At 57.1% G+C, this 13,447-nt stretch overlaps 1 protein-coding gene across 2 annotated transcripts in view; it reads left to right on the forward strand.

Moving 5' to 3' along the window:
• Positions 1 to 549: 549 nt before the first annotated feature.
• The window catches only part of BCL7A (BAF chromatin remodeling complex subunit BCL7A), a 28,912-nt gene continuing 16,014 nt past the window's right edge, over positions 550 to 13,447 (forward strand). For both annotated transcript variants that reach the window (XM_046025480.1, XM_046025481.1), the window contains exons 1-3: positions 550 to 762; positions 7,875 to 7,956; positions 11,271 to 11,367. In XM_046025480.1, the coding sequence (XP_045881436.1) occupies positions 671 to 762; positions 7,875 to 7,956; positions 11,271 to 11,367 (271 nt within the window). In that variant the 5' untranslated portion in view covers positions 550 to 670. The remainder of the gene's footprint in view (positions 763 to 7,874; positions 7,957 to 11,270; positions 11,368 to 13,447) is intronic.

The following is a 13,447-nucleotide window of genomic DNA, read 5'->3' on the forward strand; positions in this document are numbered from 1 at the left end:
CAGGGCAGAGGGCCAGCAGAGATCCGTGCTTCCTAACTCTTTCCAAGAGCACCTCGCATCCCGAATCGCCGCCTTCAACTCCGAGAAGTCGGGAGCCCCACAGGAAACTTGCATTATTGCACCCGCTGCCACACACCCGGGGCAGCAGACCAGCCGCCGAGCTGGCTCCCGAGGAATGCGCCCCCTGCACGGCCGGCCGGCCGCCCCGCCGGCGCCCCCTCCCCGGGGGACCCCGCGCCACCTGCGGCCTCCGAGTGAGTGTCCCGGCGCTCCACCGCCCCCCACCCCCACCCGCGCGCCGGGAGCCGGGGGTCGCCGGCCGCCCCCCCACCCCCCGGGGAGCGGGGGGTCGCGGGCGTCTCGCTGGGCGGGCGGGGGAGGCCCGCGGCGCTGGCCGGCGGCGCCGGGAGGCCGCACTGCTGGCGGCCGCGGCGGCGCTGCTCCCCCTGCTCGGTGCAGCTGGCGCCCGGCGCTTGCGCACTGGGCCCCGGGCGCGCGGCGGCTCCGGCTTTGTGTGTATGTGTGTGAGTGTGTGTGAGTGTGTGCGAGAGTGTGTGTGTGTGAGTGTGTGAGTGAGTGAGCGGGCGGGCGGGCGCGAGTGTGGCCGCCGCGGAGCGCGAGCAGGACCCGGCGGGCGCGCTCCCCCAGCCTCTCTCTCCCCGCCAGAACCATGTCGGGCAGGTCGGTTCGAGCCGAGACCAGGAGCCGCGCCAAAGATGATATCAAGAGGGTCATGGCGGCTATCGAGAAAGTGCGCAAATGGTAAGCGGAGGCGCCTGCTCGCTCGCTCGCCCGCCCGCCCGGCGCCGCGGCCGCCCCAGACCCCCGGAGCACATACAAAAAGCCGGCGGGCGCCGCGCGGCGGGCCGGCCGCGGGCCCGGGAGTTGGAGCGGCGGGCGGCGCGCGAGCCGGGTCACCTGCGCGAGGCGGGGGCCGCGGCCGCTGCCCAGGTGCGCTCGCGCCTGTCGCCCACCTGGCGCGGTGGCGGCGGCGGCGGCAGCCTGGAGGCGGCGGGGCGCCCCGGGGCCGGGCGGCGGAGCGGCGGGCCGGCCCCGCCGCGGCGCTCGGCTCCCGGGAGGGGGGCTCGGGGCCGGCCCCAGAAGCCATTTCGTTTTGTGCAAGTCACATGAAAGCGGCTTCCCGCGCGCCGGGGCCGCGATGCCGGCGGCGGAGGGGGAGAGCGCGAGCTCCATTGTGCAGGCACCGAGCGGGCCGCCGCCGTCTCCGTCTCCTCCCCGCGCGCCCCGGGCGGCGCTGCGCCGGCCCCCGCGCCCCTGCCCGCGCCGGGCCTCCCTCCCGCCTCCCTCCCCGGCTGGCTGGCTGGCTGGCTGGCTCGCTCGCTCGCTCCCCGCCTCCCAGGCCCGGCGCCCTCGAGTCTGCGGAGTTTGCAGAGCGCGAGCCGTTTAAATTTAGCGCTTTGGGCTGCCTGGAGCGAGGGCTCTCGGCGAGGAAGAAAGATGGGGGCGAGCGTGAGGAGGAAGCGCCGGGGCGGCCGCGGGCCCGGGGCGCCCGGCACCCCCGCCCAGTCCGTCCTGCCCAGCCGGCGCCCGCGCGCGGGGGTCGGCGGGCGAATCTTTTTGGCCAGAAGCCGGTCCGCGGCCGAGTCTGCCTTTCCCAAAGCAGCAGCTCGTGTTTGTTTTGCCGAGAGAACCGTTGTTTTTGTTCTCTGCGCGGGGGAGAGGAGATTCGGGGCCGGCCGTGCGTGTTCTTCGAGCTCACGCTGGAGTCTGTCCGGCGTGGCCTTGTTGTAATTAATAGGACTGAACGCGATCGCCGCCTCGTCGCGGTCTGGCTCCGAATCGGCCCGCGGGCCAGGCCCCAGGCGCGAGCACATCGCCAGGTTGGGGCAGACTTGTTGAAGACTCCGGGCACCTTGATTTCAACTTTATTATTATTATTATTATTTTCCCACGGCTTCACCAGGGTCAGGGAGGGAGAGGAGCGCCCGCGACGATCTGGAGTGTCAGCCCCAGCGGGCTCGTCCTGACCCTTTTATTTAAAGACTAAAAAAACGGGGCAGGCCCCTGGTGGGATATGTTTGTGTTTAGGGGAGCTACTTCTTGAGTAATGCCTTGGTCTCTAAAAGCCGCTGGGGGTAAGCCTGCAGCCTAGCCGTGTCACAAGTTAGCTGTCCTTTCTGAGTCAAACCCAACAAAAAAGGCAAGAGGAAAATCAATAAAGTCCACGTGCTCCCCGGCCTCCTATGGAAAGGGCTGTCTGCGGATGGCCGGATGCCCGGCCAAGGGCTGGGTTTGGCTCCAGTGGGACAAAGAATTTTCAGAACCGTGAGAAGGAGAGGCCTTCCAAAGTTGCGATCCGAGTTTTCGGGGCTGTGGGAGCTCCGGGGGGCTGTCCAACTGGAGCCATTTAAAAATGGCAGAAACAGCTGCTGGGCCAAAACACACACAGGAAAACAAGCCGGCAATCCTTTCTGGGGTGGGATTCCCAGAGGGAAGGCTGGGGTTGTCCCCTGCCTTAGTGTGGGGGCAAAAAAAGAACCAGTGTCTGGGCGCAAGACCCTTCTGTCAAGGCCTGGAGGCGAGAAACCGGCCAGTGGCAGGCTGCCTTTCTCTGTTCTGAGAGGCGTGGTGGGGCCTTCTGCTCCAGGTTCCCAGCAGGACGGAGGCTGTGGCACCCTGACAGCTGCCTCTGTGAGGCCAGTCTGCCAGCTGCTTTGCAGGGAGGCCAGATGGAGCTCTCTACCCTGGCGGTGGCAGAACAGGCAGCCTGGAGGCCCCCTCTGGCCTGGCCAGGTTTGGGGGAAGGGTTTTCCTCCCTCCCTGTGTTTTAGGAAACAGGTCATGATAAAGACCTCAGGCTTCAGGATCTCAGGGCTGGGCTTCCAGTTCCAATTCCTCGCTGTGACCTTGGGCAAACTGCTGAACTTCGTTCACCATGGCAGCCATGGGTCTGGGGCTGCTTTCTCCCTCCTAGAACAAGATCACATCCCCCAAAGCACCTGTTCCTGCAAGCAGGAGCAGTCACTAAGGGTGTCCTTTTTGTAAGGTGGGTGCCATAAAGTATGTGTTTTGCTGGGTTGTTTTCCCTGCTCCCCCTTTTAAAAAAAGATTTTATTTATGTATTTCACAGAGATCACAAGTAGGCAGAGAGACAGGGAAGCAGGCTCCCTGCTGAGCAGAGAGCCTGACACAGGGCTCCATCCCAGGACCCCGAGATCATGACCCGAGCCGAAGGCAGAGGCTTAACCCTCTGAGCCACCCAGGCACCCCATTTCCCTGCCCCTTTTAAGGAAAAAAGACTTTGCCTTATTTTCAGGGTTTCCCCAGCTCCCAGAAGCCAGATCTCACTTTCACTGTACTTTTAGAATAGGCCTTCCAGTCAGTCCTTGAGGCTTTGGGTTGTTTATTAACTGTGGCCACCAACCATGCATTTCACTAGTGGCTGGGACATCAGGTTGCCAGATTTAGCTAATAAAATTACAGGACACCCAGTTAAATTTGAATTTTAGATAAACAGTGAAATAACTTTTTAAAGAAAAAGTGATATATATGTATAAATTTTAGTATAAGTATGTCCCATGCAATATTTGGGACATACTTACACTAAACTGTAACAGATCTGAAATTCAAATTTAATTCAGCATCTTGTATTTTATCCAGAGGACGGAGGTGTCTGGCATACCATTTATCCTGTGGGTCTAGGGTGGTATTTCTTCTCAGCTCTGGGGACCCCTAAAAATCTCCCCTCTGGCAACCCTTCCCTTCCTTCGTCCCCAGAAAAAGCCGGCAGTCAGCCGTGACCACCCCATCCCTAGCTGCCAGCCATTTCTCCTCCCTTGTCTGCTGTCCCAACAAGGCAGGCTGGTAGGCTGTGAGGCAGCCACAAGATGGCTGGAAGAGGAACAAAATGGTGGGCCCGTTTTTGGAAACTGGACCAGGGTTAGGGGCCCAGTGTGGGTGGAGAAGAGCAGGGGAGGAGGAGGGTCATTGGGTGGGAGACAAAGGCTTGAGCCACAAAGTAGGCTTAGGCCTGGGACCCCTGGGCCATTGGTCTGAAGGGTCGCTCAGTGACTTACTGAAGGAGAGAGGCCTGCTCCCTGGAGACTTCCCACCCATTCCTGAGGTAGGAGGAAGTTGGACCATGTTTAGGGCCTCACCCCTTTACGTTTGGGGTATGCTCTCGCCAGACGTAGGGCAGGTCAAGTGAGCCTGGGCCTAATTAAGATGACCCCAGCCATAGACAAGGCCTCCTCAGATGTCAAGGACTAGCCCTGGGAAGTGAATAACAGAGTGAGGGATTCATAGTGTCTCTGAGGGAGTCAGGGGGGCCCCCTTGGACAGTGACCCTAAGATGGTCTCCTTGGCTAGCTCTTGAACCTGGAACCAGGAAAACATTAGAAATTGACCACGGCCTGGAAAAATCTGTGATGGGTGTTTACGGTTTATATGGGAGCCTATGCTGGGGGTGGGGGGTGTTGGGGCTTTATTGCTACAGCTAGGACCCCCATTTGCCCTTTGTCCAGGAGCCCAGGTCTGGAGGGGAAGAGAGCGGTACCTGAGCCTGGCTGGTTACCCGGGGGGGGCGGCAGGCAGGAGCCCTAACGGTGTGCCCTCAGGCCACTTTGGGGCTCAGTGGGGGGGTGTGGCCTGCTGGCTGTGGTGAATCTGGGCTGGGTGCCTCCAGTGACAGGGTGAGTGCTGGGGGTTCCGAGAGAGCCCTGACTCCTCACACATGTGGGCCCCTCATGGCCACGGCACTGCCTTTGTGAGAGTCGTTAAGAATCTGGGTTTTTATGTGGGGTCTCCTTTTTTCTTCTTAAAGTTTGGCAATTGATTCAAATGTTAAAAGAAACTAATATGCAGACCAGACAAAACATACCTGTGGGCCCCTTGTTTGCCCTCCAAAGCTGTAAAGAAGTAAGTTCGGCTGAATCCTGTCATTGAGGGCCAGGGCAGCATGTTTCTGGGATGATGGGTTTGGGGAACTAGCAGGAACTCTGCCATTTCCCTGAGCCCTCGTGTGTGTTGTTTGCCAGGGAGCCGCCAGCTCGAGGAGACACCCAGAGTCCACTGGTCATGTCTATGAATCCCTTCTTGTCCTCCCTGGTGCTTGCTCTGACTTAGTGCCCGTGTCCCAGGGCCTTGTCTCCCTGCGTGGCTGCTGGGCAGAGGTGGGGTTCTCAAGTGCCTTTCCCTATGTCCTAGAGCCCCTCAGTGTCCAGTAGAAATGCAAATGAAGAAAGGTTTCTAATCCTTGGGGTGAAGGGGGGGAGACTCAGGCCAAGGGGTCACCAACTGGGACAAAGGGAGGTGTGAGAACCCGGCTGTAGTCGGCCCATGGGTTGCAGGCCGTCAGCCACTCTGGGAAGTGCCTGCAGCTTGAGGCTTCATCTTGGCGCACCTGCTGGCGGCAGAGCCCAGATCTGGCACACTTTCTGCCTTGAGACTTGTCCTGTGTTTTGCAAGTCAATTACTTTTGTTTTTGTTTTTGTTTTTAACACAACCAAACCTTGGATTTGCTGACCTACTAGGGCCCTAGCCTGTGGAAGCCGGTTGAGGGATTGTGAGTAGTGAGTGCCTTTGGCCATTTACATGGGATGCTAGCAATTGGTGTTTCTTTGTCCAGCTTCTGTAACCGATGTGCTCTGTGGAATGATTTCTTAGCTTTTCACGGGGGACAGAGTAGCAGAGAGTGGGCTCTAGGTCAGAGCCCATGTCCAGTCCTCATTCTGCCTTGGACTAGCTGTGTGACCATGAACTAGTTACATAACCTCTCTGGACCTCTTGTTTCCCACCCATAAAGTGGTGTGACAGTAGGCTTATTGGGCAGTCTTTGGGCAAGAGGGCTTTATTGTAAATAAGGCACTTAGCAGATGTTGGCCTTCAGCACACAATGGCTATTATGGTTATTGCTTTGTCACCAGGGTTGTTCCTTGGGACACCTAATGTGCCTTCCAGGTGCCTTCTGATTGTTCAGAATGGAGGTGGGGAAGGACACGGGTATGGGTTGTCCATCCTGCCTCCAAGACGTGGGAGATGGGTAGGCGGTGATTTAGATAGTGCCTTCACTTAATTCTTTCTGGGCTAAAAGGGGGCAGGGGTGGGAGTGGGAGAAGCTGCTCCTTAAGCAGTGTGGTGTGGGGGCTTTGAATATGGGCCCTGGGGAGGATGGCTTCACCTTCTTTGCCTGAGTTTCCTTATCTGGGGGAGGGTGACCGTTCCTGCCACACTAGGTTATGGAAAGACTAGAGCAAGTGTATATGGGAGCTTAGCACATGGAACACACTAGAAATAGTCCTAAAATAAGTAAAAGCCAGACTGTGGCTTCCTCTAGTCAGGAATGTGTAGAACCTGAACAGGCACAGTTTGGGGCATGGAGGTTTCTGTAGGTTGGGTTAGCTGGTTTCGAGTTTGCTTGGGTGCCCCGAATCCCCTGTTGGAAAGGGGTGCCAGGTGGCTGTAACGTGTCCTACCAGCCTGTGAAAGCTACCCACCCCTGGAGGGAAGGTGGTTAGGTGCCTGGCAGCTCACAGAGGTGCTCTTGTGACATGTAAATCTCGGTCTGGAGGAATCCTTGTCACTAAACTTGTTGGGGGCTTCTGGCATCTCTATCACCTGTCCTAGGTGTGCATCTGGCCCCGACATCCCGCTGTGGGTCCCTTGAATCAAGCAGCCGCAAGAGACCCTTTATGATCTCCCATTTCTGAGATGGCAGAGCCTGGTGCCTGGAACTGGGACCCTAGAGCCCAAACTGCTTGGTTTGGAGGCCCAGCCTTCCTTCCGGTGATTCCTCTGGGCCTCGATATTGTCAGGTGCACAGCCTCGGGCTCTCATTCTCAGTGTCAGGGGCAGGAAGGGACATGACCTGACTTGTCGACTGCAGGGGTCCAGGACTAATGTATGGAGGCTGTGGCAGGAATCTAGGGAATGATGGTGGCTTGGAGCACAGTGGTGAGGAGGAAAACCAGTCACCCCATTTCCTTCTCCTGGCTTGTGATTTTTCTCCTTATCCATAAACTTTATTCTAGTAGTGGGGATCCCTGGATGCGGTCCCCCAGGAGCTTGGGCTGGGGTAGGGGTAGGGTCAGGGCCAGTGTGCAGATGTGGGTATTAGGAGGGAAGACCCAGAAACACATGCCTGTCTTAGAGTTGGGATATGGGGTCTCAGAGCATCCTTCTGGGTGGCTGCTACCCATAGTCTGGGCTGTGCATCCCTGTTGAGGCCTGGGGACCACCCTTGGGGCCAAGGCCACTGGACATCCAGGTTTGCCCTTGCCCCCCCCCCCCTTGCCGGCTGCTCCAAATGGTATTTGTCCCGGAGAACACGGGGTGGTTACTCATGCTGTTTTCTCCTGCCTTCCTTCCTCTGACCTCTGGGGCCTTGCAGGGAGGACAGGGTGAGCCCCTGGGTGCCCTTGGTGAAGGCCCCTCCCACCCCTGACCCCGAGAAGGAAATGCCCTGCTGACCTAAAGCCCTCCCTGCTGCCCCAGGGGCTGGGGTGGCCCAGTCCACTGACTCCACTGGATGGACGGCTCTGTTGAAGCCCAGTTCCCTCGTTCAGAGGAATCCTCTTTGATGGCAGCCCCACTGTTCCCCCAGTCTCGCCAGGCACATCCTTCAAGGAATGGGGAAGCTTTCCCCACATGCTGTCTCCAGTCATCCTCACAGCGGCCCAGAGACTGATGGCCCTTTGTGGTCTAAGAGATGGGAGACTGAGGTGTGGGTTGGTGAGTGACTCCCCAGCAGCCCCACTACTAGATCTGGAGTGATCTGGAGCGCCTTCCCTCAACCCCAAGCTGAGCAGCCCCTGTGTCAGAACTATTCCGAGGCAGTATGGCCCATGTGCCCTGTGAGGGGTACACGTGATTCTGCCCCAGAAACACCCTGGTAATGAGCTCTTCCTCATCTACAGGGAGAAGAAGTGGGTGACCGTGGGGGACACATCCCTGCGAATCTACAAGTGGGTCCCTGTGACAGAGCCAAAGGTGGATGATGTGAGTATGTGGGCCAAACGCCTGGGGTGGGGCCAGCCCTCCGCGCTCCCTGTAGCACAGGTGGAAGGTGCTGTCCACCGCTGCTCTGGGGCCAACGCCACCTGGGAAGCAGAAGGACCCAGCTGACCTGGGTCCTCCTCCCCACTCATCGTCCAGTCCCAGAGTTTGGCCCTCAGGGAGCTGGGACATGTCCCCTGCAAGTCGTCTCTTCTGGGCGGAGAGCCCTAGAGCTTGCCAGTGGGGCCATGCCTTAGTGCCCAGCCGTCCCCTCCCTAGGGCCCTGGACACAGTGGTTTGGGTGTAGCAGACGCACAGACGAGCAGACCCTCCCCCATCCCTGTCGCGCCCCTGCTCCTGAGCCCCTGACCATCTGTCGGGTTGACTCTTTATCCCCTTTGTACAAGTGAGGGCACAGGCTCAGAGAGATACAGCCACTTCCCTGGAATCACATAGCAAGTGTCGGGTCCGTTTGACTCCAGAGCATGTGCTCTCTTTGCTGGTGGAGAGCCTTCCAGTGGCTGCAGCTGCTGGAGGCCCCAGAGCGAGAGGGTTTGGTGGTCAGGAGCACAGCCCCCCGCTGGGACCCTGGGGGTGGGGGGAAAGGGGGCCACGACCACTAGAGGGAGCTTCAGCAGCCGGGCCTGCTGTCGGGCGGGGACGCGGCTACTGCTGCCCCACATCCTGGGTAGTGTTTCAACTTCGGGGCTCCTGGGCCCCCAAAGACCCCAGGTCAGCTCCTCTTATTTCCAGTCAGCATCCAGAGTGGTCCCGCCTGCGGACCTTGGCAGGGACTGTCCTGCCCGGAGTGCCTTCCCTGTTCGTGTGAGCCATCCTCTCCCCCAGGAAGATGGCTCACGCTGAGCTGCTTGGATGGACAATTCCATCTCCTCCTGGGGGGTCGTGGTCATGATCGGGGGTTTTCCAGGGAGCCATAAGGGCAAGGCCAAGTTTCCCCACCGCCACCTTCCATGACCTGTCTCAGGTCTCCAGGCGGGGCCGAGGCTCCATTCTTGACCCAAGCTCAACTCTTGGGCAGGTTGGTGCTGGGCGGAGGATGTCTGTGTTTGTCCCCCTTTCTGGTTCCCACCTGGGCTCCTGCAGCCACCAGGGCTGCATTCCTCGAGGCCCCGAGACCTAGCCTGTCACTGTGGCTGGAGCTGGCCGCCCTGGAGGGGAGAGCAGAGTGTAGCCGGCTCCTCGAAGTCAACTCCCGGCTCTGGCCCCGTCTGCGCCTTGCATATCATTAGGTGTTGTATACATGACGGTTGCATTTGAGACGACATGGTCCCTGCTCTCAAGGAATTTATAATCTCGTTGGAAAGATAATTATAGAATAGCATGAAGCAGACATCAGGAAAGTGCCAAAATGGATTGCGATCAAGGAGAAAGTGTAGTATATGGGCTGCTGGGAAGGTCAGGGCAGCTGCAGGCTGGGCAAAGAGGTAGAAGACAGGCGCCCCCCCCATTAACCTGTGACGTCAGACAGGTGACCCCAACTTGCTGGGCCCTAGTTCCCTCTTCTGCACCGTGGAGCAGCATCAGCCAGTTCCTGGGGTTTCTGCAGCGGTATGAAGGCAGCACATCAAATGTGGAGAACTTAACCCAGGGCTGCGGAGCCCGGTGCTTGGAAAAATGCTAATTTGCCATTGTCTCTGAGCCTCCATGATGTACAATATGGTGTTTCCCCCACCCCCTTTCCCTCTAGGGCTATGGGCCCCACCCCTGGCTGAGCATCCAATCCCCTGGGAACCGAGGAGAAATGCAGGTCCCTGGGCCCCACCCCAGACATCTGAGTTGGAATCTGGTGGCTGTGGCCAGGAATCCGAATTGCGGGGTTGGGGGTAGCTTCTCATTTTTCTAAACACCCAATTACAACATGGTTGCCCCATTTTTTTCCCCTTCATAACTCTTGCAAGTTCTTTTCTTTCCTTTTTTTTTTATTAAAAGATGTTATTTATTTATTTGAGAAAGGGAGAGAAAGAGAGTGAGAGAGCACACGCAGGTGGGAGGGGCAGAGGGAGAGGGAGAAGCAGGCTCTCCCACTGAGCAGGGGGCCTGGGATGCGGGGCTCCATCCCAGAACCCTGACAGCCATGACCTGAGCTGAAGGCAGATGCTTAACCACTGAGCCACCCAGGCGCCCCAGCTTTTTTCCGTTAAATAGGGAAAGCAATTTACAAAATTCACCGTTACTTTAAAAACATTTGTTTTCCAATGAAGACAACACACATGCCACAAAATTCACTCTTTTAAGGTATACATGTCAGTGTCAGTATATTCACTGTCCTCTAGCCATCACTGCTGTATTTCCAGAACATTTTTATTACCCCAAAAAGAAAACCTCACCCCTGCTAGCAGTCACTCCCCCACCAGCGCCTCACGGCTGGAATCTACCCATTGACTCTCCAACTCCAGAGGTGTATGTACTCTTCAAATGCTCCTTTTTTCCGATACAAATATATATGTACCTGTGTATATGCATCTTCTTGTCACTCTGCTTCCCGTCCTGTGTGCGCCCCCACGCCTCCCAGCTCCTTTCCCCGGAGATGACCAGCATTTGTTCACCCTTTCAGAGAGCGCCCGCAAACACACGTGTGGACAGACACTCAAGTGTCCTTTCCTTTCCGTGAATAGTGGCCTTCCGGTCCCGTGTTCCGCACCTTCCTTCTGTACATCCTCAAGATAACTGAGATGTTCTAATATGCTGATGTTTCTGTAGATCATTCCACATTGGTACACGAACTGCTGTCTTACTCTCAGTAATTACTGCATTACGTTACGTGGCAAGGATGTGCTGTAATTTAACGAGTCTTACCAGCGGACATAAGTCATTTCCAACACGATTCTGTTCCATTTGTAAAAATAAAGCAAAAACACAAATTGAACCATACACAAAAGCATCCTCTTCGCCGTTCCTCCTCCTTGAGGTTTCCCTCCTCGACTGGCTTTCCAGTGTGGTGCTGCGAGTCAGCTGACTGGTCTTTGAGAAAGGCAACCACGGGGCCTGTAGGTAGTGGGAGTGTGTGATCTGTGTCTTCTCTGGCCCTCACCTGGCATCACTGGACCTGTTTGCATGCCTGCTGGCGCTGCTCCCCCACCCGCATGGCAGGTTTATGCCCAGCCCCAGAATCCTCCCTTCTGCAGGTGAGGCCCCTCATGGGACACGTTCAAATGCAGGCCAAGGAGAGCCCTCGGGAGACTTGCAGGCTCCAAGGTGAACCAGCTGAATAAAATATTCCTGTCACCCCCCGGGGGCTCGCTCGCACATGCACACAGGAGGTGGTGACTCGGTTTCTGCTCCGTTTTCTCCTCCAGAAGAACAAGAACAAGAAAAAGGGCAAAGATGAGAAGTGTGGCTCTGAGGTAACCACGCCGGAGAACAGCTCCTCCCCGGGAATGATGGACATGCACGGTGAGCTCTCCCGCCAGGCCCTGCGCTGTGGCACAGCACGCGGTTTTTGTTCTCGCTAGCAGGTTTGTTCACATTCCAGGCGAGGGTAGGAGGGCTGGGCATCACCGGGAGGCCTCGGTGCCCAGGGCAAGGCTCAGCGGAGGAGAAGCTGTTCCCAGCACAGCAAGCCAAGAAACATAAACCAAGCCAGAGATATAAAACCAGACCTTAACGAGCCCAGTGACACAACCCTCCGAGCCCAGTGACACAACCCTCACGGGGGTGACCTGTCAGCCCTGTGTGTGCTCAGGAACATTTTGTGGGTCTGTGATGTTTTTTCCTCCTAGGCCTGACCTGCCATAAAAATGATGCTGTTTTCTATTTCCTGTTTCACTTTGGCTGCTGGGAAACTCCAGACTGGATTTCCACATCCCGTTAATCACTGTGGAACCCAGGGACCTGACTTCCACAATGACATCCTACCTTCCTTTGCTGTTTTATTTCAAAAGTCCTAACCAGTGTCCCGCTGATGGAATCCAAGCTGGAGGCCTGCCTTAGCCAGTCTGTGGTTTTGACATGGCTTGCACTGAGTTCCCATTTTACCTTGTTAACGGAGAGGACAGGCACACATTGTAAGGGCATTGGCTTCGTGATAGGTATACAAACTCCATACACCCATGTAACCAGCCCAGGTCAAGATGGAATTGTGCCTGGCCATCCCCCGGTTATCCGCCCCCCCCCCCCCCCGCCCCACGAGGAAGACTGCTCCCCGACTTCTGACCTGAGAGAGTCAAACATGAAATTTCTCTAACATTGAGTTTCCCTTATTTATAAACCAGGAAATCTGCATTTCTGCCATGCTTTGAGAAATCAGACCTAGAAGCTCGGGGAGTGTGTTCCCCTCCAGGCAGCTGCAGCTGTTCCTACAGACGGCTGTGATCGCTCCAGGCTGAGCTGCGAGCCTGACACAGGGCTCGATCCCAGGACCATGACCCGAGCTGAATGCAGATACCTAACCAACTGAGCCACGCAGGCGGCCCCTTCCCATTTCTTGATCCCAGTTTCAACGTCCTTTTCCTTTTGACCACCCAGGCCTTCTTTATAGCACGGTGGTATTAGATAAATAAGTACATCAGAAAGGAGTCTCGGTTTGTGTTTCTGCCCCTCTGGTTCCAGGGCTGTCTTGCTCTGGGGAGGGAACTTTCCTACTAGCCCAGACAGACCCATCTGGAAAACACAGTCACAGTCTTGCCTATTGCTGGGCTGGCTTCAGAAAGCACAGAGGGGTCTTGCTGATGGCTCATGTGTCAAGAAAGCCCCTCGATGACCATACAGTCACATTTGAAACATGGAACACAATTGAACCAGGTGTTGGAGCTGGGATCTAATCTGCCCCCCGCCCCCACCATGGGCATTGCTTAGATCCCCACTCTCTAGGGATCAAGAAGATCCCTGCCTGGCTCACAGGGGACGGCCTTTTAGAGCAGGGGACGAGATCCCGCCTGGGTTCACATCTGGCTCCCTAGGCCACCCCCCACTCCAGCTGTGTGATCCCGGGCTGGTTCCTTAACATTTAACTGTCAGCTCTGGTTTCACTCTGCCCAGTGGGCACTTCATAAGGTCCCTGTGAGTATTTATTCTGTAAGAAAACCCCCTCGAAGCCCTTGGCATGTTAGTAGCTGACATTTAGGAGCTGTCACAATGCGCCAAGCATCTTGCTAAGCGCATTTCGTGCCTTACCTCATTTCATCCTAAAAACAAGCCCCATTGTGCAGATGAGGAAATGAGGGCTCGGGGAGGTCGCCGCCCCAGGTTAGGAAGCTCGCGGATGCCAGCGCTGGCCCTGAGGTCCTTTGGAGGCCGAATCCAAGTGAGTGGCCGCCGGCCCAGGACCCTCGCTCCTCTTCTCAGTATCCTTCCATTTTAGCACATGTGTGCAGCCAAGACCCTCATCCAGCAGCAGGGCACAGATGGCCAGGAGAGGCAAGGAAAGATGCGGGCCTGGACAGGATTATCGGGAAGGCTCCCAGTGGGCAGTGGGTGTCTGTAGCCGCCTTTCTCGAGTCTTGAGATTCTGCCGATGTTGACTCAAATGCCAGGG

The sequence above is a fragment of the Meles meles genome, chromosome 12 (assembly GCF_922984935.1).
Source record: "Meles meles chromosome 12, mMelMel3.1 paternal haplotype, whole genome shotgun sequence".
Lineage (NCBI taxonomy): Eukaryota > Metazoa > Chordata > Mammalia > Carnivora > Mustelidae > Meles > Meles meles.